At 43.5% G+C, this 27,835-nt stretch overlaps 3 protein-coding genes across 3 annotated transcripts; 1 reads left to right on the top strand and 2 right to left on the bottom strand.

The window, feature by feature from the left end:
• The first annotated feature begins 1,159 nt into the window (after positions 1 to 1,159).
• LOC118503039 lies at positions 1,160 to 2,340 on the top strand. Its single transcript, XM_036035873.1, has 3 exons — positions 1,160 to 1,631; positions 1,695 to 1,855; positions 1,933 to 2,340. Exons 1-3 carry the CDS (start codon positions 1,445 to 1,447, stop codon positions 2,299 to 2,301), a joined length of 717 nt encoding a protein of 238 aa, XP_035891766.1. The 5' UTR covers positions 1,160 to 1,444; the 3' UTR covers positions 2,302 to 2,340.
• Positions 2,341 to 2,890: 550 nt separating this feature from the next.
• LOC118503037 (N-acylneuraminate cytidylyltransferase) lies at positions 2,891 to 4,143 on the bottom strand. Its single transcript, XM_036035870.1, has 2 exons — positions 3,991 to 4,143; positions 2,891 to 3,914 (listed from the first exon to the last, which is right to left on the bottom strand). The coding sequence occupies exons 1-2, from the start codon at positions 4,065 to 4,067 to the stop codon at positions 3,218 to 3,220; spliced, it is 774 nt and encodes a 257-aa protein (XP_035891763.1). The 5' UTR covers positions 4,068 to 4,143; the 3' UTR covers positions 2,891 to 3,217.
• A 306-nt stretch (positions 4,144 to 4,449) lies between these two features.
• Positions 4,450 to 27,801, bottom strand: LOC118503027 (hornerin). Its single transcript, XM_036035852.1, has 12 exons — positions 27,686 to 27,801; positions 25,860 to 26,144; positions 25,096 to 25,186; positions 12,606 to 13,096; positions 11,037 to 11,522; positions 10,218 to 10,570; positions 9,056 to 10,122; positions 8,666 to 8,961; positions 7,451 to 8,594; positions 7,031 to 7,154; positions 6,816 to 6,967; positions 4,450 to 6,736 (listed from the first exon to the last, which is right to left on the bottom strand). Exons 2-12 carry the CDS (start codon positions 25,877 to 25,879, stop codon positions 6,512 to 6,514), a joined length of 4,449 nt encoding a protein of 1,482 aa, XP_035891745.1. The 5' UTR covers positions 25,880 to 26,144; positions 27,686 to 27,801; the 3' UTR covers positions 4,450 to 6,511.
• Between the last annotated feature and the right edge of the window lie 34 nt (positions 27,802 to 27,835).

The raw sequence follows: 27,835 nt of genomic DNA, 5'->3' as shown, positions 1-27,835 counted from the left end.
GGAGGAAAACATAGTCGGAAGACAAACTAAGCGATGCGTCAGAGAAAGTTTGTTTTTAATAGAACAGCCTCAGAAGAAAAAAAACATTGAAGACTTGTCCGCCGAATGCCAACTTGCAAAATTTCATGGTTTAAGAAACAATGCTGAGATTGTTGGCTCTATTCAAACGTATTGTTTTAAGTACTACATTAAGCACTACGCTGACTTCGATACTTATAAACTGGCCGAATTGAATTAATGGGGCGTTCCAGTGGCAAAGGCGGCAACATCCATTGGCCCTCTTCACCGTACGCAGGGCCGACTGCTTTGCTACGGGTACGGGGTGGCGGGTCTTCAACGCCGTCAGTGATGTCTTTAATCCGAGGATTTCGGCAACTCTGTAATATTCAATCCTGCGCACGGAGAGATTCCCTGACGGGACTTGATATCGGTCCCTTCGTGTAAGCAACTCGCATCGTAGCCAACTCTTCCATCAAGCCGTTTATCTGCCGTATATCTGCGTTTATATGCAAAAGTATATAGTCTTACCATTGAGACGCATGCTAAATAAAAATCCAATTCTAGTGTGTGCAAGCTACGTGCGATGTTGACATAGTGACTTAACACATTTTTGCGCCAACTATCTTCCTAGCATACTACCGTGTCGCTCTCTCAAACCGCTAGTTCAAACGACTTACTCTCTTACACACACACACACAAACGCCTAGATCTTGCAAGCGACTAATCAGCATCAAAACGATTTACTTCCTTTTCACCCTTATCAGTGGTTCCCGGGCAAACGTTACACAGTATGCACCGAGTGTGGCCATGACTGGTGGCCATATGGGGTGGTCTTGTATTATCATCGTTATCTTCCATTAATGCGAATGCTACTGTCATCAACGCTGGGCTTCTTTCCCCTTTCCAAAAATGCGTTGCTGCAAATTTAGCAGGTCTAATCAGGGAACCCCCCTGTGAGAGGGCTGGCGCGGCGTCTTCTATCTATACATCACAAACATTCCGGAGGAAAGATTTTGGCTCGATCGCTTGAAGACGGATAACATTTTCGATAGGAGGCGGTGGCCACTTGGATGCAAATATCTCATCGCCATCCACACGTTATTAGAGCAAAACACGAAGGTCACCTTATCAACTACTACTAGTCAAGCTGCCCTATTATCTGGACGAGGGCCGCTCAACTTTTCACACAAGCATATCACTCTGGCGCACATACACTGACGCACGAAGCTTGTGTTTTCTTCCGAGCAGTCAAGTCGTTGATCGAAATGCTGAGGGTGCGCCGCCCAGGGGAGGTCTCCCATAGTCAAACAATCAACCTGCTCCTCACACAGTTCAGTCCGTTGCTTCACGCGGCGAGAAGCACAACAACAGTCTCGAGTTTCGCAAACGAGCGCGTGAGAATCTTTGTCGAGTACGGCCAAGAAGTCGACCACAAACTTGCACGATGAGCTGGAAGCGACCCGACAACGTACCGTACCCATCGGTTTGGCATACGTTCCAGGCGAAGGATACGGAAAGTGATCAACTGGTTACGTACCGTGTGCAGGATCTGCCGGAAGATCGTTTCGAGGAAGCGATCGCACACATGATGGAGTACTTCGTCTACGATGAACCGACGTGCCGTGCCAAAAGTGAGCATTACGCTGCAATTGATTGCGTACAGTTTGCGTTGATTAATCTCTTCCTTCCGGTAGATATCGTAAGTGAGCAGCAAAGCGTAGATGAGATAGCTGATTTGTGGCGCGAATTCGTCAAATTTCACCTGGTGCTCGTGTGCTTCAAGGAGGGAAGCGATGAAATTGCGGGCATGAACATGCTGTACGTTTCCCAGCAAAGCGACAAGGAAGAGTATCAAGTATGAGTGCACCGTTTGCAAGGGGTGGCAATATCTTCCCTATCCTCAACCTACCTGTTCATTTCTTTTATGCGCAGTGCAAAGGCAAAATTTGGAAATGCATTTACGATTTGGTCGATTACACGATGAAGGAGGCAAACGTGTACGAGCGATACGGTGTCGATAAGTATCTGGGAGCGATGGGACTTTCGGTGGCGCCAAACTACCGGGGACGAGGCATTGCTACGGAGATTCTGCGTGCACGAATTCCCCTTTGCAAGGGCGTTGGCTTACCGTTGACATCCACCTGCTTCACGGCGATCGGATCGCAAGTTGCTGCAGCGAAAGCCGGCTACGAGGAGACGTACGTGGTGTCGTACGATGATATGGCCAAGGTAGATGATCGGTTCGTTTTTCCGAACATTACTACCAAGTATGTTAAGTGCATGTCCAAACGAGTAGAATAAAACCTTTGCGTGTGGTAAACCCCGGTTTGTTGCTGGCGCTCTTTACGGGTTAATGTATGTTTGAAAGCAGAAACTACACGTAGCAGTATGGTAGTATACAGTAAGTTTGCTCATTTACAGGAACAAACCAACCGTGCAAACACATGCATAGGGGTGTGTACGTGGCTAAGAAAATTCTAAGTGCACACACCTCACGAACCACCGAACAATGTAACGCACAAACAGCAATTATCTAATGCAATCAATTCAGTACTTAGGCCCATCGGCAAGCTTAGTAACCCCCCACCACCGTCATGTCATCTCTGTGATGAGCAAGATATAGAATTATATTCCTCGTCGGTGTCATACAATGTTTCGCATTAAATACAGTCACGTCCAGCATGTTCAAAGCACTTCACGGCAGCAGCTGATTGATACTGAGAATATTCAGATGCGAAGAAGCCGCCTCGTAATAAATGAAAATTGAGGTTAAAATTCTAGGTTTCCGAAAAGTCGGCATGCGATCTTTAAGAAACAATAGTCTGATTAACATACACAGATGTGGTCATCATTTTCAGCGATCTCTCTCAACAATGCCTCACTCTTTGCATTTAAATCAGGAAATTCATATTAGAAAAAACACATTACAACATCTATCGTATGTTGTTGTTTTCTTCGAATATAAATTCCTAAATTATTAGTTATCCTTTCCTTTCTTTTTATTTGTTTGCAATATTTTTGTCTAAACTATCAGCACATTTAAGATACTACTGATATACGTTTATTGAACAGTAAATGGAAAATTTGTAATTATTAGAAATTGTACCAAGCAATGCTGTGGCAATTTTTAGCATTTATGACAACCATGTTCAACCTATTTTACAACAAGGTTTTTGGCACACAAAACACGAGTAAGCAATTATGTTGTAGATTAATGCTATTCCATGTCAATCAAAACACGAGCCAGCGTGAGATCCCGCACACTGTCAATCTCTAGCGCGTCCTGTTCGTCCACCTCCACTACTGTGCACCATTCGCTTTGGAAAATGCCCATATCCATCACTAGCTGCCGCTGGGAAAAGTAAAACATACCTGCTTCTACTAACTCACCATCCCAATCCTGCCGCCTCGGGCGAGCCATTGGGTCGAAATTGATCGCTTGCAAACGCCCGTTAAGAGTATCCGCGATCCGCCAGCGCAGCTTGTAACTTCTCACCACACTGAAAGCGCACGATGGCATCATGCCCATCGCATTGTCCGTAAACGCACGAACCTGGTGGGCAGCTTGCATCAAATAGTCCGCGCGCAGCAACGGTGAAGTGCATTGAATCAAGGCGAAATGGTTGATCTCCGGATGAGCGTGCAGGAACTCTTGCGTCGCTGCTAACGAGCTCGAATGGTCCTGGGCGTGCGTTGCCGAGCGAGCAAACACTGTGGCACCGTGGCGTGCAGCTTCGGAAGCGATCTGTTCGTGGTCGGTCGATACCCACATGGCATTGAATACACCGGACTGTCGGATGGTGTGCAGAGCGCGAGCCAGCAGAGTCTGATTCGGTTGTATTTCGACGATGTTTTTCAGCGGTATGCCCTTTGATCCTCCCCGAGCTAGCACAAGAGCAGCAATCGCAATTTCACTGAAAGTTCAGGAGATTTTGGACAGAGTCTTAGTACAGTGTGTTAGTAAAACGTAACTTATCATTATCTACTCACGAGCCATTATCGTCTGTGATACAAAAGTCAAAGCTAACCAGCAATACTACAGCCACTATTCCCGGTACGCACCTCATCTCGGATCCGAATCAAATTGACGTAGATTAATGCTGATTGCTCAGGGTACTGCGGTGCACTCGGAGCAGCCCAGAAGATCCCTGAGCAAAACAGATGTTTCAATCGGACCACGACAACAGCACAAAACGCACACCACAGCAGTGTACAGCGCGCGTTTGCCGCACACTGCAGTAATTTACTATGAAACTCATTTTTATATCGTATTTTTGTTTCTTTTATTTAGCATAATAATGCGTCAGGTTAATGTCACTTTCTCCATTTTTGTCCTCCTGTCTCGTCCCGTTAGCATCTATGTTTTTAGTGTCCTCATAATAAATTATTAATTGGTTTGTGTATGCTTCTTTTACTCAAACTTCTCTCTCAATATAGAATATATATATATATACTTTTTTATCTCAGTATTTGTTCGGCGCTCTTTATTTCTTTGCTTGCATCTTCCTGCTTCAGTGTTTGTTTGTTTGTTTGTTTTGCTAATTGTAACTTGCTTGATGCAATGTTGTTGCATAAAATAGTGTATGGATTCGCTCATGTCTCGTTGCCCCAACATGGACGCATTATTATTGGTTTCTCGTTCTACGACCATTGTGTGTTTGTGTTTTGCAGGTTGAACAAGAGCATGTTTGTATTGCATTCTACGTTACGTGTTACACGAAAAAGGCCATAGAGATGGTGGTTACACGCATCCCAACACGATGAGAGCAAAGACAGAAAGATTCGTAATTAGATACCCCTTGTTGTACTGGACCTATTGGGTTAACAAAACGTTATGCACCGATTCACACGCGCCGTTCGTTCGCAAAACACACGAGCATTGGTATTGCCTTACTTATACGCCTTAAATCATTCGTAAAAATCGATGGTTTCGAACAAACGCATTATAAAAATATATCTACACAAATCTTACAATTTAACCAAGCTAGAGAAAGAACGAGAGAGCAAGCGAACGTAACCAGCTACCGTGCAGATCTGCCTCCTGTTCGGAAATATAATAATTAATTTTGGTATAAAACAATCGCGTAGCTTCTAAGATTATCAAGTGAATAGGACTATCGCCACTGGCGTCCACGTGAATAGGACGCCACGACGTTCGACTTGCTGCGCCAACCTTACAATGAAACACAGTAACAGATATGACAAGATGGAAATTGCTGATGAAACCCTAGCCACGCCCTATTTTGAAATCTTTATACTCTCTTCGTGAAATAAAAAGCAGAACAACGCAGTGAACTCGGAAACCTCTTTCCTGGGAGGACGTGAACCGAGCACATACACGCTTCTGTTTTGTGGTCTTGCGTACCAGATTTTGGTTATTTTACTGCTGCTTCCCTATTAGGCGCTCTGCTGGGCATTAAATGTTTCAGTTCGTTTGTGTAAATTGTGCTTTCCGCAACCGGATGGTTGTTTAAAGGTTTTCTGAAGTATCGTATTCCTCTAGAAGCTATCTGATGCTCACTGCTAAACCCGTCGGTCCAACAGTTGCTGTTGCTTTTGGTATGTTTTATTATGAAAGTAATAGCATTTGCACCTTATTCTTCGTTATTATGCGGCCTTTTTTCGTTTCTAATTTCAGTAAGCAGTTACTAATAGTAGCTCCATTTTTTACCATATGTTTTATATTACTGAACAGGATATTTCACAGATTTTGGTGTGAGTGTGAGTGTGTGTGTCGATGTGCTATAGAGTTTCTGCACCAACACATGTGGCTTCCTCCTTTAAGTTGTTGTTTGTAGCATGCATGTATGGATGCGAGTGAGTGGTGTTGTGTGCTGCCTTGTGATGTTTAAGATGTTTCTTATGGGTGTGTAACTTTAATATTTTATTCCGTTTTACATTATGAAGCCTTTCGGTTAAATAATGCATCGATGATTTGCTATCCTCAAAAGCGACTTTGATCTCGACTCAACTGTTACATTTTACGAAGTATAACCAGCCAGCATGGCAAAACATGTTTGTGTGTGTGTGTGTGTGTTTATTTGTATGGTATTTTTCCTTCGTGTTTGTGTATATTATTTTCATAGCATTTGTGTGCTCAGACGGTGCAGACCATTTGGCCGATTTCCGTTTGAATGGTGTAGATTTGTAGTAGGGTTTATGAGACAGTGCGACACACAAACACATTTGTGCACCGTTCTTACGCGCAGTGCGATATCCAAAAAGGGGGTTTATGCTGCACAAAATATGGTTTTTATACTCTCGTAAGTTGATAATATTGTTCGACAAGAGCGCTCGCTTCTCTTTGCAATAACTTTCTACTCAACAGTAAAACATTGCCAGTGTTTTGCTACGTACTTTGGCAATGGCAAAGTCGCTTATGAACCCGTGAATAAGTCTGCCGTACCAGTGCCGGCGGCAAATCTATTATTAATCCCAGCATTAGCAAACAGCGAATGAAGTATCTGGTTCCTTGCCCATTTTGATCTGCTGCTGTAGTCCATGGTTCCTATTACACCAAATATGTCACACTGGTTGTGTCCATATGCTGTATCAGAGTGCGCATGAACGTCATCTCTTTGCGGGCATTTTCTAAAATTACTTTCGGATCCTGGGACTGGCAGCGTAGCAAATTGGGTGCAAATACCATCGCCAGATTGGATGAATCCATTTTTGTATTAGCCACAACGTCGGGTAAGGAAAATTGTTGCAAAAAGTGTATCAAATACGTTAGAACCTGTATGGGAGTAGATAAGGTTAGAGAGATTTAGGTTTGCTTACGTATCTTTTGTTGAAAAACATTACACAACACTTACCAATCTATTGATTTTTGGTAACTTTTCTACAATAGCGGCCGCTTCAGCGGGGTCCTCTGTTTGGACACACTCATCATAAAGCTCGTCCGGAATCAACGGATCGTACAGTTCGCGATACCACAGCTTTAGCAAACTGGCAGGAGCGTGAGCATCTGAAACATTACACATTTCGTTTACAATAACCGTCTGGGTTTTCGTTTTCACTCAATTCTCACCCATCGTTCCCTTGTTTTCTGGAAACTCCCAGCGATCAATCAAATTCTTCAGCATATTAACTTCGTCAACATCGGCCGGGACTCGGAAAATGCCTTCAGTTTGCTTTCCGTTCAATAGTAACACCTGGTTAGGAGAGATAATAAGTATAAAATTTGTTATTGTTCCATACAAAAGGGTTCTGAAGTCGTCCCATGTAATAATTAATAATTCCAAGGAAAGAATATTGAACTGCAATTTGAGCAATGAGAGCCATCCATCCAGCATTTTTTTTTTGTGTTCTGCACTCTTGAAGACTTTCTGCAATCAGTATTTTCTCATATCAGGTGAACATAGTTCTTTCTCCGTTCCGTTTCTCCGACTACTAACGCAATTCTTGAGAGAGATATTGAGAGTGCTAACAGACGTTAAGATGAACTTACTTGTTCGGAAAGTGTTGTCTGTATCCAGGGAAGCTGACGATCCGGGAATCGCTCCTTCTGCAGTTCCATCACCTCATTAAGCGTATTGCCGAACATGCTGTCGCGGAAAATTTGTTCCCGTGCCTGCTTGATCTCATCCTCCGACGGCCGTTTAGCTTGCTTCCTACCGGAGCTTCCGATCCGATCCAGTCGCCGACACGCTATCGTAGCATAGTGAGAAACCTGCACATGGATTGGCCATTTACCGACCTCGGGGAAGCTGGTCGCAAACGATGGGTCCCGATGTCGATTGATGTAACCCAGCAGGGCGGGCTGGAACGTAGGCGACGGTGGTACAAACGACAGGCAGATTGCCATCAGCTCCCAGCCTCGAATCAGCGATTCTCGACACTGATTCTCCGTCGTCTGACGGCAGATCTGAATGTACAGCTCGTCCCGCAACTGTGCCTGACCCATCGCCATCGTCACGATGTCTATCGCGACCGAGTTCAGGCTCATGCCTAAGCGTGCCTTTCTATCACCCATGTATATCTGAACCAACTTAAAGAGATCCGTTGCCATCTTTTTGCCCGCCTTGTCCCGTGCAAGCGACAGCATCGGACGGCTTATCGCGTTCGACGTCCAACTAAGCATGTCTCGCACGGAAGATTTCTTGCGGAAAATGCCCTTAGAGTGTAGGTTGAGATTATCCTGCGCAAATTTCTCGATGTCACATTCTTTAAGCAGCGCCATCTCGGCTATCTTCCCATTACTACCTGCTCCCGGCCCGCCCGTCGTTGCGAGTGTTAGATTTTCCTGGAACCGTTGCAACAGTGTGGCTTTGTTGAGTTTGTGCGGTGGCGGCTGTTGCTGCTGCGGTGGCTGCATTCCTCCGCTCAGCTGCTGTTGCTGTTGATGCTGGCCAGCGGCTGCAGCCATCTGTTGCAGGTAAGAAGTCTTCGAACCAAATGTACCATTACCGCTGCCCATCGGCACTGTGGGAGGACCACGGTCAACGGTATCTGGCAGCAAACCAGTCGGGTCAAGACCCGGCCTTCCTCCCTGGAATGCAGGCGACGGAAATTTGTGCAATGGAGGGTGATTTTTCACTGGACTGTATATTTGATCTGGCATGCTCTCTAATTTGGCCGTAACCTCCTCGGATCTAAAAACGGGCAAAGGAAATCATTTAATTAGTCACAAAAAATTTCCAAATATTTAGCCTCGCATCCTTACATGTCTTCTTTCTCGTCTCGATCGCCAAAATTTAAATCAAAGTTGTAGTACGAAACACCGCCATCCTGGGCATGTCGTGCGCCATACTCTTCGTAAGGATAATGCGCCAAATAGTCACCATGTCCGTCCGAATGATCGGAGTCCTCATTGTCCGGCTCGTGTCCCGAAAATGAATGCTCCGATTGACTGTCGGAGTGAAATGAATCCGAGTCCAGATCACCCAGCCCGTAGGAGCCGGACAGTTTCGCTTGCTCTAGTATATAGTGTTGCAAAGGGAGCAAATGTTCCTGCATTTTCTGAAAGAAAGTCGTCAAACAAAACATTCGTAAAAAGATCCATCTAAACCCAGCTCAGCGAGACAATTTCATTTCAGCCTGACAACAACTTTACCTTGTCCCAGTTGCAGTACAGAGGCGAGGTATTGCCGTTGTCGTAATCGAAATCGAACCCGGTGCCACTGGCGGTGTTGTTGTGATTGTTGTAATTCTTGGTCTTCTTTCCATGTTTCGCATTGTGCGTGGATGAATTGTTCGAAGCGACAGTATGCGTCGATCCGGACGATTTTTTCTCCAGCGTTTGTTGCTGTTGTTGATCGTGCACTCGATTGTGCCGGTCGAGGTTCGATTGGTTCAGGTTCAACGAAAACTGATCCTTGCCTCCGCTGCCTTTGGCAGCGCTGCTCCCTCCGCTCGTTTGATCCATCGGATGACTAGAGGACGAGGATGCCGAAATGTTGGGCGGGTATGGAGATTGTTTCCCGCCCATGGACACCGCACCGGGAGATATTTTACCGGCACCGCGATCGTGCTTCATCTTATCAAGATGTTTGTCCGCTTTGCCTGCCGCAGCATCAGCATTGTACAGCAGGTCGCTGGGCTGATCACCTGCGGGGTTGCTACTATTGGTATTGCTATTTTTATGACTAGATTTGTTGCTGCCGTTGTTTTGGTAACTACTACCGGAAGATAACTCCACCGACAATGCTGACGGCCGTTGCACTTTGCCTTGCTGCTGCTGCTGCTGCTGTTGCTGCTGTTGTGGACTAATGGGACTCTGGGGACTAGAATCGCTTGATTGCTTTTGCTGCTGCAACGGCGATTTCGAGGACGTTGTGTGACGCCTTCGCGTGATGGGTGTATTTTCCACCGATTTAAAGTATTTTTCATGCATCGAATCGTCGCTTCCTCCTCCTCCTCCTCCTCCACCGCCGCCTCCTCCTGCAGCTCCTCCGACATTACCTCCAATGCCTCCTCCAGCACTGCCACTGCCACCGTTCCCATCAAAGCTACCCTTTCTGTGCGAACCGCTGGAAGAATGATGACTTCCTCCGCTTCCAGACGGCCCGTACGGTCGCGAAGAAATGGGAGTACCAATAGCTCCTCCGACGCCGCTCGTTATCCCCGCAGACGATAGAAAACTGCCAGATCTTGTCAGCGAAATTGATGATGCACTCGGATCTAGGAAAAAGACAAACTAATTAAGGACCTGCACACTACTGAATGACAACGAGAGGTGCGCTCTCGTTTATTTTAAAATCGGAACCATCACTTACTGCCACCGTAATCGAAGCTTTCGTGCTTGGATACCATTCCACCGCCTACAAGGTTGCCGCCATCCTTCGAGGACGATTTCGATGAGCCACCGTCATGCATGAATTTCTTTTTGAACTGCGGCGTGCTCAACGAGTGTGACGGTGACGAAAGACTGCCAGCCGCGAGATCCGACGAGTTGGAGATCGAGTACGATAGCATCTGGTGCGGCGGTGGCAGTGCGGACGAATGATGCAACGAACCGAGCGCTAGCTTTTCGCTGCTACTCACAGCCGCCGTTGACGCGGAAGGCGAAGGGACGATCACCGAGTGGGGAATGTTGTGAGAACTGGAACTTTCCTGTAGCATACGATAGCTGGAATCAAAAAGGCACGGAACAATTATGTTGTTAGTCGCGTAGGAATCGCGTTATACTGCTGGATGTGATGAGCAAATAAATAAAATCATCATCACCACCACCACCACCACCACTCCCTCTCAGTTAGCGCTCTCCTCCCTAGTATGATGATGCTAGATGATTGTTGTGGAATTAATTTTGGGGCATGTGATTTGTTTTGGCTGCTGCTGCTGCCAGTCAGCCAGCCAGAACCAAATGAAGAGTATGTTAGTAATTTGCCAATAAAGACGTGCAGACGACACTACTACACACTGCTACAGCGGGTGAGACAATGATAGCGGATGCAGATATTATTATACAGCTACACACGCACACACACAAATACAAACACTACATTTCACTGTTCACACCACCACCTCCCCAGTTCCTTCCTTCCCTCCTCATCCAATTAATAAATCTAGGTCTTCGCCGTCCATGCACTTACCCGCTACTACTGTCAGGATTGTGTTTTCTACTACCCGTACCACTGCCGCCACCGCTGCTATGGCCATTCGTAGCATAACCACTGGAACCACTTCCGTACCGCAGCGAGCTGCTCAGGCCAGCATCAGGTACACTGCCAGCAACGCCACCGTGCAGACGCCGGTAGCTACCGGATAGACTTGCGTCCGAGGATTTGAGCGAACTTTCGGGATGATGGTGACGGTGGAAGCGCTGATGGTGCTGTTGTTGGTGTTGTTGTTGCGACGCATGAAGATGGCCGTGCTGATAACTGCCCGGATAGCGCTGACTGCCGCGTACCGATCCAGAAGATGGCACGGCGATGCCAGCGGTCCCTAGGCCACCACCAGCACCACCACTCGACTGTTGTTGTCCGTGTCTGCAAAATTTGTGCGAATCCAGTCGACTGATCGAGGAGTGGCTGCTGCTACCGTCAGCCAGCGGAGAGGTTAAGATTTTCGGTGGTAATCTGATTGTCACCGAAGCCAAAGGATTCATCCCGAACCAGGGAGAGTGTGATTTATCCCGTTTTGGTGGAATGTGTGGTTCACGGGGGCATTGGTTTCGGTCGGCAGGGAATTTCGGTGATGGCAGTGTGAGATAGTATTGCATAACAAACAAGGGCGGATAGTTTGGGAAAACATATGTGCCAGAGCAAGCAGGCCAAATGCCATTCCGAAAAGGTTTTGCACAACACACACACGCACGCACAACAGGCAAACAAAGGTAAGTACGGTGGAAAGCAAAGGGATGCCATGTAAGGAGGCATAATCGAATCGTGAAAATTGAGGTTTTTTTTGGGCAAGGCATCATTTGATCAAGGGAATATAAGGAAGAAACAAAATCGGGGATAATAAATTTAAAATTAGTTTACAAATACAACACACGGGGCAAAGAAAGGAAATACACGATAATAAAAAAGATATTCAAATCAATGTACGTTTGTAAGTACAAAATTCCGAAAATCGATACAAAAAAATCACACATACATTAAGGAAAAGTACAAATTACGCAAATATGGAATTGATCAAAAATTCGATCGTCACCATGTCCAGAAGGACGAGGCCATATGGAGAGGCGATTTCGCGGACGAAGAAAAGTGAAGAAGCATCCGAAAAAGTTTATGAAATAAAAAAGAAAGAAGGAAAAGAAAATGACTGTTTGAAAAGAGGGAACAAAACTTAAACAACGTACGTACAACGTCCTTAACATGTTTAAGAAAAACAAATATCAATTGTACTCTCAATCAAGACAGATAAGCAAGTTGCGTATAGAAAATATTTGCACAAAATACAACGACGCAAAAGGAGAAGGGCGACACATTACTATTACAGATTACGGTAAATCACAAAAAAATCTAGCAATACTTAGCAAAAGATACAAAAACAAAAATAACACCTTGCTTGTTTGCAACAGCAAGTGTATGTAGAAATAATTGCGGGAGATCATTCTTGAACGCACTTTACCGCGCGTTTTGATATACTTTTGCAAGTGTAGAGAGAGGTAGAGAGAGAGAGAAAGCAGAGTATCACACAGTGCCGGTGAAACTTACCTATGCTGCAGACTGTGCCTTCCCTGTGGACTGGCCAATAGTTCGCTGTTGCTGCGTTGATCTAATCCGCCACCGCCACCCCGACGATGCCCGGAGCTGGAACTACGATGGTGATGGTCTCTGTCACGATAGTCCGTAACGCCCGTCGCCGTTCGGTGGCCGCAAGATTTTCCTACCGTACCACTGCCACCCAGCTTCGATGCACCGCCGAGTGATCCAAGCCCGGCGAGACCTCCTGTGCTGCCACCGCTGCCGCCCGTACCATGATGGTGGTGATGGTGGTGATGATGCGGGAGTGTCGCATCCTTCCGATCGCTAGGGTCGGTGTTTTGTTTGAGTGTTTGTAGCTTGGCCAGTGGAATAATATCACAGTTCTGCGGCCGATGCCAAACGGTTTTCTGTGAGGCAACATTGTAGTAGTAAAATCGACAGGTATTTGTGTCGAACAGCTCCCACCACTGCGATGCATCTGTGCGCTTGATAGTTACACCCTGGAAAAAGGGGGGATGGAATTCGATTTAGAAGCAAGTACTTGTAATTAGTTATATTTTATATCACACAGGTAGCCCAGTTATAATGGCGATGTTGTCCATTACAAAAAAGCCTACTTCCTCAAAAAGCAAGGACTGATTATGGTATAAACATATATCATGAGCCGTAACGCCAAGAAAAATGTCCTTTCCTTACTGAAGGGGTACAACTGCCCTGTGTATTGTGTTGTAACACATTTTCAAGCTTTACTTATCGATGCTATCTTATTTATGTAACAATTTATTGCTTTGAAACACTGCACAGACCACGCATTGTTGATACATTATGATGCTGATTGCACCGAATAAATTCCCACCCGCCACATGAAACACCTCCCACGACTAAGTAGTGCGTGGTACAAATTTGATCATGCGTCACTAAGGTAATGGATTTTCTACGGAACAATTATAGTTGAGATCGATTCAGTGGTATATTGCCTCGATGGTGAGAGCAGCAGCAAACGGCACCGAAAAACCATTGATTGAATTACGCCAGTCGCATGAAGCAATAATAATTTGACAATTACAAAGGTGTAACAAAACTCGAAACAAAAGGTAAATTTCGTCTTTCGCAATTCCTAATCTGAGACGTAAAGCGAATTGTTGCCAGAGTTTCTATGCACGATAGAGTCAGAAATTATCATGCAGAACCCACAGTAATGAACGCATAGAAACATTAAAAATGACCACCAAACTAAGGGGTGGATTATATTATAACAAAATTAGGCAGATGCTTGGAGCACTGCGCTTTCAAGGGTTCCCGTGCAAAAAGGTGATCTACCATAAGCTCATAAAGGGCAATGAGGCTTTGTCATGCATTTAAAGGACCCTTGGACACTGAAAAGGGGCCTGTCCCTTACAAGGTGCATCCTCCTCGACCTCGTCGACGATCGTCTATTGTTAGCTGACTGATTGAGTCTGGTCCAGTCATCAGATTGCCATGTTTTAAGAGCTTCATCTAGGACTGAATATCAGAAACAATACAACAAGTTTATGATGAGTACGAAACACAGTCTCAAGACAACCTCGAAGACTTTGAAGATCCTATCAATCCTCTGGTGAGTACATCAGAAAACCAATAAGTGATAAAAATGGAAAAAGTAATAGTTCTAAATGAAGGAATCGAGGTGTGTGCTATTTTATGAACTTATAAAAATTTTTTTATTTATATTTTTTAAGTGCACGCTGGCTGCACTTTCTATATGTATGTATGTCCCTAAATATGTCGAATTAATAAACTAAAGCGACAACATGAAACAATAACACACTGATTGTTGGAACGCACTGAACATTTCTGAATTCCAAACAGACGAACAATATTCTGAAAATATCTCGCCAATCACCACACTTTCTATAAATTCGTATTTAGAAAACTTGAAGTTGTTCAGTGATTAAACAAAATGAAACAAACATCCTAGTCGTCTCACTATACCTTGTTTGTCTTAAATTCACATGACTGTTTAGTTTTTTTTTATCGAAACTTTTCGATAGAAATGATTTTGTGTCAGCACCTACAGGCACCAGGTCAAAACAATGGTAGCGTGAAGCAATTCGGCCCATGAAGCTCCGTCACATTTTAGAGACCCAAGCATTAGACAAAGCTAGAGGTCGATAGAGCACGCAACAGAAAACTTATTAAAGGAGGGTTTTTATTACTATCATTTTTAAACTTCACGTACTGAATCACACACTAGAAATGTTGTGTTAATGGTTTGCAGCCTTGCTGGAACTCACACTCACACACACGCTGGCTAAGCATTCAACCAATAAGCATCATTTTTTTATAAATACAAAATGTAACATATATGATACATTTTATGATCAAATTTCACGATGGTGCAAGTGGTCTTAGCGATGAATGTATGAATGAGTTGAAACATGGGACGTGTGTCTTTCGTGGAGCTCAAAGAGAAAAGACGTGCTCATATTTCTCGGAAAACGATATTTCTCAAGGGAGTGTAAGGGTAACGAAAAAAAAACAAAACAAACGGGAAAAAATCATACAAAAACATGTGATCTTACATTTTTCTACAAATGCCCGCACATGCCAAAAGCACACAGGAAGAGAGTCAAGCGACCAGACCATGTCAGTTGCAGCACCAACACAGTATTGAACCACTGTCAGTAGTGCTGGCTCTGTCCGTACTCATCAAATCAAAACCGCCATCCACCACCACCAACACCGGAAGTGTAACAAACAGCTGCCGTTTCCTTTTCTGTCGCCTCACTTCATAAAACGATCCGCCCGCCCGTAAAGCACATCCAAACCACGGATGCATCACGGCTAAGCCCCTTGGTGTTGGGCCTCTCTTGTTGCATACAATAGTCTTAAGGTGGCCCGGGGACGAACGAACTGCGACCGCAATAAATAATGCGTTGCTCAAAAAATTCGACGCCAGGAGAATCCCGGGCGTATGCTCTGTTTGGTGAAAAGCGTGTGGTTAACCGAGCCACGCCATATAATATGACAATCAATGCGTGCAGCAGCGCGCGTGTCTTCTTCGTGTCTCGGATGTCAAGAATCACGGTGAATGGCACAGAGGACTCGCACGTACATATACGCTGGCGGTGTTGATACTTGTGTGCCCGCACCGTTGGTGGCGCATATGGTTTTTTAGTTTTCGTCGTTGCTTTTTCGTCCCTCTAATATGGCCAAACGCTTCTTCTGTGTTTTCATTTTCCACTTTGTGTGTTATTTATGCTCCCTCTGCGGTCTTCTCATTTCGGGTTAGCTCTACTTGTTCCACATTACAGTAGGGGCCGCCGGGCTAATGGTGTCATCATCATCATCGCAGCATAGGTCGCACACATGTGTGATGAAGAACTGCAGTCACGATGACTAATGCCACCGAACGTTCTGTTTGCACGAATTGCTTTTTTTTACGAATACCCAACAGTGCTGTTTTGGACATGTTTTAATAGCGATTCGGTCATGTACATAAGCGTTTGAAGTGTGATGCAATTAATTCTTGACTGCAGATTCGCGTTACAAAATATTTTATGCGAAATCTCATAAAAAAAGTATCTGTTATATAAGTGTTATCCCTGAATATATTGAAACACTGAAACACTAACAAAATGTTCTCTGTTCTGTAGAAAGACAAAACGGCTAATACGGTATAGAAGAATCCGCCCTCAAAACAGTATTGTGGGATCGTAAAACACGACATAAACTAACGATAAAAAATCTAGACAAGCTAGGGGGCTTGCCTGAGATCGCTAGAGATTGATCGGTTGCTTTATCATTGAGAAAATTAGAGGCCAAGTGAACATGGCAGCTCTCTAAATTGCGAAGGATATCCCAAACAATATAGACTAGGACTTCATCTTCATCTTTGACATTAAAATTGCGTGGACTGCCATTTCTAGTTTCCTTGACTTTATTTTATTCGTAACAAAACAGTTAGTACTGGGTTCGAGGACAAGAGCCAGGTGGGAAGCGATACGTCATATCGTCATACGAACCGACCCCCCCCAACGAACCTCAGCAGTGACCAATAAATTGTTTGGGAAAACCTATAACGAAGCACCTTTTCCAATCATTCTGAAGCCATCAAATCAAAAAGCAACAGATCGTTAAATCCCGAAAAGCGTAGATAAAAAAACCCTGTTTTAAAGACAGCCATGGCTGCACGGTTATCGGTGAAGGAACGCCTGGTAAGGAGTCCCAATATTTTTGTAAAATTTTCTTGGCCGTACGATTTGAAAGAATAATTGGTAGTAGATTTGCTTTTTGTACTAATAATGCAAACGATATTACCACTTAAAAGTAATATCTTGCATCCATCGCTTCAAAACATTAATTTCACTAAACAACTGATTTCCAGCACGTCATCTTATCATCGCGAAGATGTACCACAGCAAATAAATGGTGGTAGAAAAACTATTTGAAAAGTTGAATAATGCCACAATTTTATGCACATCTATTGTAACAGGCACACACACTTGTTGTGGAGCTATGATTCGTGCAAGGAGGCGCAGACATGGCATTATCTTGCCAGCGGTAAGCCATGCGTTACCCTCCCGATCCCTCGGAAGTTGTCAATGGCCGCTCCGCTACATTAATATTTATAAAGGACGATTGCAGAGAAAAGCCTAGTGCCAAGTCCAATTCGTATGGACACGGTTGAGGGTCCCCATGAGTAGTAGCCTTCTTGAAGCAACCGCCAGCCAGCGGGGCCAACGTAAAATAATTCATTACTTCCGTTCGGTTGATGATTTCGCGGTGTTTGATGCAGCGAATGCCAATAGAAGTAGCCGCTAAATAACACAAAAAAAACATACAGAAACTTTTCTTTTTGTGGCTTGTACAGCTGGTTGTGAATGCGATTGTATTGTTTGACCTACCAAAACAAAAAAGAAGGACAGCGGACATTATTGGCATGTTCAAGATGTTCAACAAGCGCGTTAATTTCTCATTTTAGCCTCCAAAGTACAGTTTAAATTTAACGCTTAACCAAACGAATGGTTCACCTTATGGTAAATGATAAGAGCGATACATTTAACTTAAAAAGGCAATCGTTTCCATATCTTAATATTGCTTGATTCGAGTAAATGTTTTAGAGCATATTTTTACCATCTAAATCACTGCACACAGCCGTTTGCCACAGAATCGTATTGCACATCAGAAGTGTACATCTCCCAGTGTTTGCAAGCACGTCTTGCCACAGATAACCGAACAAAAACATTTAAATACATTTGCTCTTATCAGCAGTATTCTCTCCTTTTGCGATTCAGTGAAAATTGCGCGGGATGTGTGCTTGCACTAGCAATCGAATCATATCATCCAGCGATAATGCACTCAAACGTAGACCTCTTCTGATGTTATTTAAAACATGCGAATGTTTCTGTTTTGCAAAGACACATTAAATCTTCCAATTTCAACAATATCATCTTCCACACGATTATCTAGTGTATAGTTGCACAATTACCGACATAACCGTGACAATAGCGGATTACGACTCACAATAAAGCGCCTAAAGTTGGCCTTATACCACCGTATTCTCGATGGATAAAAATAAAATACTGACCCTTTCCCAAACAAATAATATGCAATCAATATAACTGTCATTATTTATTAGACACTCTGCAACTAGAGCGAGCATTCAAGCAATAGCAATATCCACATGGTTTTATTTTCTTTTATACAGCGGCACAAAAAGGTACGTCGCCTCAAGAGGTGTTGCTTGTTGTGGCGGCAGGAGCGCACGGAATACTAGTTTCCACGGTTGTAACGGCCATTCAAGGGTTTGTAAGTATGGAGATCATCATGACTAGCTGACCAACTTTTCTCCGATTCACAGTAAAACAAAGAGCTCTTAAAGGAGGGAAAGAAAAAATCAACCAACCATAGCCCGTGTGTTGCGACGGCCGGTACAACGAGCTGTGCTGTGCCCTGCGGAGGGCAACCTTCCGAGTTGGTCGGTCGGTCGGTCGCTAACGGGTTGCTCTTCTTTTCACAAACATCACAAACATAGGCCGCGTACACTGAAAGCTGCCCATTAAACCGCTAGCTTTACACAAACACACACACACACAGCGTACCAATAAAGTTAATGTCAAACCGTAGCAGAACTCAATTGATCGCCTACAATTTGGATCGGTTGAAGCACTTGTTGCTCCTTTGGTCTTGCCAGACACACATATATGTACGCGCATAGAATAACGCCTAAATTATTTCGGAATAGAGAATGGAATGATACAGCAAACTCTGGCAACCCATCAACGATCAAAACATGGAACGAAACACAGTCTTATGCCAGCGATCAATAGCTATGCGGATGAGTAAAGCAAATTCGTTATGCTTCGTTTGACGTTTTAAAATGCAGTATTTAACCTCAACATCCCTTTAAATTGGACACCTCTTACTATTATTTTTTGCATCATAAAAGTGTTTTAAACTCGCGGAAATAAAACAACTATAATAATCATCCATTATCTGTTCTTTTCATATTGGAGATATTACGGTCCAGATAAACCCATTTACTATTTTCACTTTCACTTTCTTATCACCCCTATTGCTCGTTCCCGTCCGCTGCTGTCAAGAAAAACCAGTCATAAAGTTTTGCAATTTTTCTTCACGCGGGCCTGTGCACAGTTGATCTTAGCTAAGCGCCCGAGTCTTGAGTGAAATCATTGCATCAGATATGTCGTACTTAGCACAACACCCCCTTTCACCAGAGCACTGCTGCGTGTGTACCGACCGAAGCGGCCACGAGCTGATGTATTAATATCCGGCCCTAATACCGGAACTGTATCTTCCGTTCGTTTCACCGTCCGTTTCACGCCTTTTATGACAACATACAGAGGCCACAACCTTCATCGTTTGCGTGATGATTAGTCAAAGAAAGACATGTTTAAGTAAGTGAAGTTGTCGAATCAAACTCCTTACTCTTGATCGTCTTGATGAGCGGAATTATTTTTGATAGAAGTTGAAAAAAAATTCGTCTCTCTCTTGAGGAAGATTAAGGGTGAACTTCAAAAAGAGAAGAAAAGGAATTTTACTGAAATCATCATACGAGATTGCAACATTTTTTGACGACCCTCGCGTACTGTTTGTCCCATCAGTAATTCTTCTAAATGATAATTTATCATTAATTGAAGTTCAGTTTAAAACAAGCAACGGTTCTTCTTCCTTGGCAACCTACAACCATGAAAGGTGTCGACCTGCCATTTTTAGCTTTCCGTGACTTAATTTTACGAGTATCAAAGTAGTCAGCTCTGCGTAGGGGGAAGCGATCTAGATGGGATTTGAAGCCCGGTCCTGCTGTGGGAAGACCGGCGCCGTTGTCGTCTCTGCCATCGGACCGCCCAATGACTAGACCTTCCGAATTTTTTCTACAAAGCAGTAGGTGAGTCTTTGAGCACGGCTTAAAATATGAAGTTTAAACTGCGTTTGAACCTGTCAAAGATTGTGGAAATATTATCTCAGAGCCTTGCTAGAAATCCAATTGATTAGATTTGCTATTCATTGAGAAACATAATCAAATGACGGCTCATTTATAGAAATCAATCTTTGAAAAGCACGATGCATAAGAAAACTAACTTGACTTCTGGTATATAATTTTGTTCACTTTAGACGAATACTAATTGAATTCACTGTAGTACATAACCGTTAACGGCAGCTATAGGAAAACAACATAAAACAAGTAAAGCAAGGCAACAAAATTTAAATGGTTATTATATGTATTCCAAATGAGCAAGTCGCTTGATGTGTGTACATCCTAATTCACCATGACCCCATACCGTACCATAAGCCAGGCCCCCCATCATAAACCGCGAAACGTGTGTAGTTGCACTTCGTAAAAGTGACTTTTGTTGTAGGCGATTCATATGCTTCAATTATAAGTGGCAATGATAGACCAATCATTCTGCGCGGTTCATTTGTTTGTGGCGAAAACATTAGCATTTGCATCAACTATAGTTTGCGAAACTTGCGCCATATAATGCGAGCGCAATGGAGGGCACTTTCCCTTCTGACACGTAACAGTGTCTGGCCACATGCATGAACGTAAAGAATTTGAAAATGGTTTGTTTTATAAAGCGTAATGGATTAGATGAGGTGGGTGCATCAATTCACAGTTAAATGAAGGCATTCTAGAATCCTTTCATATCCTTGCGGATTGTTGAACTCTTTGAAGATTTCTGTTTGTGTCCAGTTTGCGAATCACATGGACATGTCTCTGAGGGTTATAATAACCCACAAAAAGACACTTTCACATCATGCGACAGTATGTATAAAGATCACTCTGAAGTTGTCCACCCAATGATCACCGCCTTATAGGAGAGTATTTTCATCCTTGATTAGATGTTTTTAGATAGAGGATAAGACGGTGGGATCGTTTAACACATTCATCTTGGTATGAAAAGCATAACTTTGCATCGGTTGAAGTTTACATCGATTAAAAGTGTTAAAGCTATTGACTAATGCAATATCTCTTCTTGTTTGGCCCCATTAACATATCTGCCATCCCTAAGCTCGCCTTACCTCTAAGACTGGATTTATCCATATGCAGATAGCTAGCGCGACGTGCACATGCAGCAGCCCAAACTCAGCAGATTTCAGCTCAGAACGGACTCCGCTAATGCAACCTACCGCTCTGCCTTGAATGAAGTGCGTTTTTTCGGGAATTTGAGGTCAAAACAATTACGCGTTTGAGTAGCAAAGCACAATTACACACAGTTCTCTAATAACAACACTCAATTGAGGCTACTTTCTTTGCCTTCTTTGAGGAGGAGTTTAGAAGCACGGGAAGAAAGCCGGTCCTCCGGTTCAGTCGCAACAGCAGCAGCAGGTCGGTCAAACGGTGCTGCTGGCCAGGTACTTTTATCGGTAAAATTTTGCAACCAACACAACGAATGCTTCTGGTTCCGTTTTTGAATTCGGCAGCTCTCTCAGCAACATGTTAAAAAAATGCACAGACAATTCCTCCCCATGCTCCCTCCCGATTGTGCCCTGTCTGTACGTCGTGATTCACAGCACAAGCATCCGTTGCAACGGCACAACACACTACAGCAGCACGTCAATGGCGCTCACTCGCAGGCGAAAGCGGTTCGTGGTTTATTTTTGTTGTATATTTACATAAACATCTGGAAAAAGCAAAATTTGGAATGATCATTGCTGATGATGCACACACATGTAGACCTCCGCCTCTGTATTACTGGAGAAGTGGTTGTGAGTTGTTGACCGAGAAAATGGAATAAAGAAGCAAAAAAAAAGAAGAATCAAAAATGAAGCACTCTATTGATTCGTACAAATTTCCATCCAATTTTCTCAAGATGTATCACGGCTTATCGAGAGTCCAGTCCAATCCGATCGATTCGATTCACCCAATCGGGGTGGGTACGATTGGGTCAGCAAAACTGTTTCAAATAGGATCAAATATTTGATAATTAATGGGTACAAGGTGCTTGGGAGACTTGCACAAATTTCTATGAATGATTTGCTTCCCGAAACGGAAAGTCTTCCACTGGTCAAATCTTCAACTACACTCTTACCATGAAGTAATGAGTAAATAAGGAATCTCAGCCGAGTTTAAAAGGTTTGATCACTCGGAGAACCTGCGACAAGAAAGAGTCATCCGAGGCTCGTTGCTGGAAATTTCGAGGATCATCTCGAGAATCAGTCAACCCAGCCCTACTAAAAAACCTTTCCACACAAAGCAGCTGTCGCGACAGATTGTATCGAACAGCTCTGTTGACGATTTTTTCTTTCAATATGAAGCCGTTTGGAAGAATTCAATTTAAATAGATCCCACATCATACATTCAAAACTAACTTTGTCTTATAAAACACTGTCCAGATAAACGGTTTATGTGTTGACGGTTGAGTGTTTTACAGCTGACCGCATTCTTTTCAATGCAAAATGCATAGAACTCTGGTGCGTAAACGATGCACCGGATATTCCAACCAGTTCTTGAACAGCGCGTATTTATCCATTTAATCAGCTACATCCTGTCCACTTTCGTCATCTTCATTTCGCATTTATTATTGCCCTGTGTTCCAATGTCCGGCCGAACTATGCTAAAGCCAATTAGTATGCACAGTGTTCTAAAGTGTTACTCATTTACATTCCCAAATTCCCACCAAGTACAGGCACGTACTTCTTACATTCTGGAGCAGTTTTACTACAAAACCATTCACAACAGTAGAACAACTTGCAACTATTGTGCAATCGTTTATAACTTTACTAACCTTCCAGCAAATGTACGCGGTGAGTGCGATCAGTGCGTATGCTTCACCAGCTGTTTGCTGCTGTTGACAAATAAACCATTGTTTCATTCAACAAAACAACAATTTCCCTTAGACCGTGGAATCTCTGGCGCGTAGTCTAAACTTTTTGCGAGCAGACAAGACGATGACCAAGAAATAATAAATAATCCGCTAACTGCTAACAGCAAGAAACGCGTACAAGGAAGGTAAACAAACACCGGCCAAGGTTTTCGTCGTCAGGCCATCGCTTGCTTGCTTGCTTGCAATAATTTACGTTTGCTTGAAAGAAGTTACAGAAAAAAAACAGTTTAAATGATATCACTATTCGCCACCAGCTATTCGTCTTCATCGCGGTTCTACGTGGACTGGGTAAATAACATTACAGTAGCTATTCCGCTAGACAGCATCTATGTAAAGAACATTAATTCCGCTTAAAAATCAACAATTGTATGGTTAATTTTTGTATTCTTACTACATGAATACACCTTGCCGTTTAATTTTGGCACCTTTATATTATAAATATTTGACATAATTTTGATAAATCCCATAAGCTTTTGGTTGCTCATTTCGCTTCACATATTACAATACAAATTTCAAAGTGAAACGAAGCCAGCATTTAAATCTTACAGAACAGCTGCAAGAAACACGATCGTTTCTAAAGAGATCGATGTTTGTTACGCCAGTGCATTTGCACTAAGTGCAGGTTGGAAAAACGATGAAAAAAAAAACCGTCTACAAAGTTACAACAAAAGTGAAAAGCGTTACAATGATGCGCTTCATGTGGTTGCTCTATGTAATGCACTCTCACTACAAGACAAGCACACTCTCGCTGAAAGCTTTCCTCTTCTAAACATGAAGATGCCTTATTTAGTCGACGATTGGAGTGTTTTTGTAGAAACACTAGCCGGCAGTAAACAACAAGAGAGATCAGCTTTGAAATTTCATTGGAAAAAGTATTTCACGCTCCATTTTCCCAAAAAGGACAAGTATTACTATAATATTAAATGTATCAAAAACCAAACGTAATTTATGGGAAAATATTGATTATTCTCTTTCTCTTTAACCTCGCAAGGCCTTGGGCTTCCATTTCTAGGCTCTGTTACACCCATGGCTGCATAACTGAAGATGTTCCGAACGAGATGTGATACAAATTCCTTAATTTGTAAATTTTAAAATATCGATACAAGCACGCCAAAAACAGATAAAAAATGTAACAAATATGAGAAAAATTCCAATACTTCTTACTTATATTATATTTTTATTTTTAGGTGTATCACAATATCTTTCCCTTTCGATAACATTCACGCCTTATTTGCCGTCTTTAGTGTCGTCGTGCGGTCATCCAGTGTTTTTGATTTTAGAACGCCACGAAAGCGAAAAGTCAAAAACGCGGAAAAAATAAAACAGTTAAACTTCCTTGACCTGCGCGCCAAGCGTATTTATTTGCCAATGATCTCATCATCCTTAATACATTCCATTCAGGAACTTACATGGTTTCCTTTCGCACAAAAAAAAAAGCAAGTCCATGGAGAGAAGCGTTATTTTTTGTAAGAATTCATTTTCCATCCATTTTTGGTGACTCTCATACAAGTTCTACATGTATTTTTTCTATGTTTACGCACAATAAGCATCGTTCTAGTTTCGTTTAGGTTAAAATGTAGCAAAAAATTGTTCCATCGAGCTGCGAAACCAATGAAATTTGTTTCGCTTGTGTGCTGACTTACTTACTCCGCAGCCTTTCATTTATTTTTGTGCAATCATGCAAAACAATCCTTCTAAGTCGTTCTTATTTTTTTGTAACAACTACATCTTGCCTCGCAATAACAATATAGAAAAAAGTACCGTAACAAGCCTAAGTTTGTGAGAATTTTTATCTGACCCAGTTTTTGTAAGTTTTTAGTTAATGTTGCAAGTTGCAACATCTTTTTGAACTGAGAAAAGAAGGCGTTTAATTTGAGCAGAATTTGGTGGTCGAGACGATAGCGGTGCTGGTCTGAACACGCCAGGAGCGGGGGCTTCAAAACCCAGCCGACCCGTTCCCCAGTAGTGAAAATTGACATCTATTCAACTACGTGGTATCAATAAGTCTAGTATGCCATTAAATGGCCAGCAAGATCAAACAAATCATTAAGCAAAGATGAAGAAGAATTCGTATTAGATCAACAAATAAGGTGTCCAAAGGAATTTCTTGACACTAAGCTCAAGTTATCAAAACTGAGTGTGGAATAGTCATTGTCATGTTTACTTACCTCAGGAGGATCCCATACACATTCACCTGTGGTCAAATTGGCGTACATATGATCCTTCGTTCGAGGCTCGATGATTTCCACCCATTCCACCCTGCATAACACAATTGATAGAAAAAAAGGATATAAATAGGTTAATGCGTGTTTAGAAAGTCAATAATGCAATAAATATAAAATCAAACAAATTGCATTGAAACGTTATCGGAAACATACTAATAGAAGAATGAGTCAGACAGAACAGAACACCGCATAGAAGAAAGTACATCATCGCGCTCCATATTTGCTACTTGATTTTCGATAGCATCGCCTACTGAACGATTCCGTCGAAGAATGCTCTCTAAACTAAAATGATCGCGACGAAATAAACATAGTGTTGCCTTTAAAAAAAATGGGAAAAACTTGGGGTTATGCGCCCTTTGACCATACGGGGAACAATTGGAAACAGCACGTGTTGTGTGTATTGATTTTGTCGCGGTGAGCCATTCACAGGAGACAAACGAAACCGAGACACATTTACACGTATTGTAAAGTCGCAAAAGCAATGAACAAATCGTCAACAACACAACATAGAAACCGCTTTGAGCCAGCAGCATAGCATTCGCCCCAAACAACCATCCGGTCGGTTGACAGCGGCGCACGCAGAACGCATGTCGGTAATGACGGATTTTGGTATTGGTGTGCACGACGGAGCCGGAAAACATAGAAGCAAGCGTTTAGGTGAATCGTCTGTGTTGGCTAATGGTGGATACTATGGATGAGATACGCACCTTTCGGACGATGTTGACATTTTGTGCTGCCGGATGGCTGTATCCCAGAGCCTGTGGGTTCAATTGTTACTCGTTGCCCCCTGGGTTCTTCGGCACGCTTCAGGCGCTTACCGGACTGTTTTTGCACATTAAGTTAGCACGCAAACCTCTGCTGGCACAATGGAAGAATCGGATTAAAGCACGAATGCACGCCTGCTAGATGCACGCCGCGTATGTACCAGTGCGTTATCGATTCCGGTTGTCACTTTTTATTTCATGTTTTATTTTCTGTTTTAGCTTCGAGAACTACGGGATGAATTTATGCGTGTAAAAAATGAGAAAATAGGTACGGTTATCAAACAGCACACAGAATTGATCACACTATCACTACACACACACGCACATGCACATTGCGAAAGAAACAAGATTGCTTCGGTGGATGGTGACACATTCGGCCCGAAACAACATGCCGGCGTGTTACGGCTGGGCGTGAATACGATACACGAAAAATGCACGCACGCACGCTCGCACTTACAGCGGTATGATACACTGCACAAATACTTGTACGCGCTTAAAAACTAGAATGGCCGAAAATAGCCAACACCAAACCACAGAACTGGTGCACTATCGCACTTTTTTACATGCACACGCATATGCACACACACACAACAATGCTTGGACAGACCAAACAGACCCAAGAGAAGGCTCTGCAAAATAGGCAAACACTTATTTCCACATGTAATTCCACCCGTTCAGTAGCCGAGAAGAGATTTTCCGGGAAAATAGCAAACAGCCACCACGGTGACCTGACGACGGATGGAAATTGCACTGCGCTTCGCTGGTGCTGGACGGGCACGATTTTCTTTTCACATTTGCTGCCTGGCCTTACCACACAAATTGTCAATTTCCATTGGACACACTACAGGCGAAGCACACGTACAAAACTCATCCCGGCAAACACACTCCTCTTCTTTCACGCTCCCTCGGCAGAAAAGCCCTCTGCGCTAACGTTTTGTCGCACTTCGCACCCTTTTCGGTTTCGGAAATCGCTGGCACTATCGCACTGCTGTTGCTGCTGTTTTTAGTATTATTGCTAGTGCGCTGCTCCCAACGCAAACTCTCGCTCACTCCATTTCTCGCTCTCTCGCACGCGCGTTCTCTTTTTCGGTCACACACTCACACTGTGTCGCCAAGGAAGAGTGCTGTCGCGCGTGCCCGTACCAAGCGGAATGGAGTATGAACGAGGCCGACGAACTACGACACCGGACAGCGCAGCGGAAGAGGGGAAGATCAACGGACCAGAAGGGAAGGGGAAGGGCAACAACAGCAGCAGACAGCACAAGAATCACCGCACTGCGCGATTCGCCCCGTACACCAACCGGACCTTCTTGAAAACGGAACGGAAGAATAAAAGAGCGATAAGGACTACTGGGACGGGGTGGCAAGGTTACCACCAGGAAGGAAGAGCCCACGACGCGGATGGAACCGTAAACAGATACTACAGTTTTCACCATTTGCACAGTTCGGCGGAAGAAATAGCAGTAAAGGGGAGAGGCCAGCATAGATCGAAACAGTAGCAGCAGTACCATTCCAAAGACGAAGGCATGTTCTGCGAAACAAACATGTTCAAATCAAGGGCCACTACTCCGAACGACGTTTTCTATACACACCCTCGCGACAAACGTTAGTAGCACTGCGACCTTTTTTCCAAAGGTCCAAAACACACACACAAAGGCTCCGAAAGTCGATGGCAATGGAGTAAAACTGTGGAAATCCGCACGAACGTTCCGCAATCGCACTGTATCGCTGTATGTTTTGTAGCTACCACACAAAAACACGGGCAGTACCGAATCTGCTAGAAGTGCATACTGCGAGAGAAATTACTTTTGCTCGACGCACTTTTTTCTCGGACAGCAGCTGCATACAGAATATTGTTTTTTATGCTTCCAGCGAAGTTCAAAATCAATGTGTGCAAAGGACCGGTTACCGGCTCGAAC

The sequence above is a fragment of the Anopheles stephensi genome, chromosome 2 (genome assembly GCF_013141755.1).
Source record: "Anopheles stephensi strain Indian chromosome 2, UCI_ANSTEP_V1.0, whole genome shotgun sequence".
NCBI classification, from domain to species: domain Eukaryota; kingdom Metazoa; phylum Arthropoda; class Insecta; order Diptera; family Culicidae; genus Anopheles; species Anopheles stephensi.
Note: the sequence above shows the minus strand (reverse complement) of the source record. Positions and strands in the feature narration are given on the sequence as shown.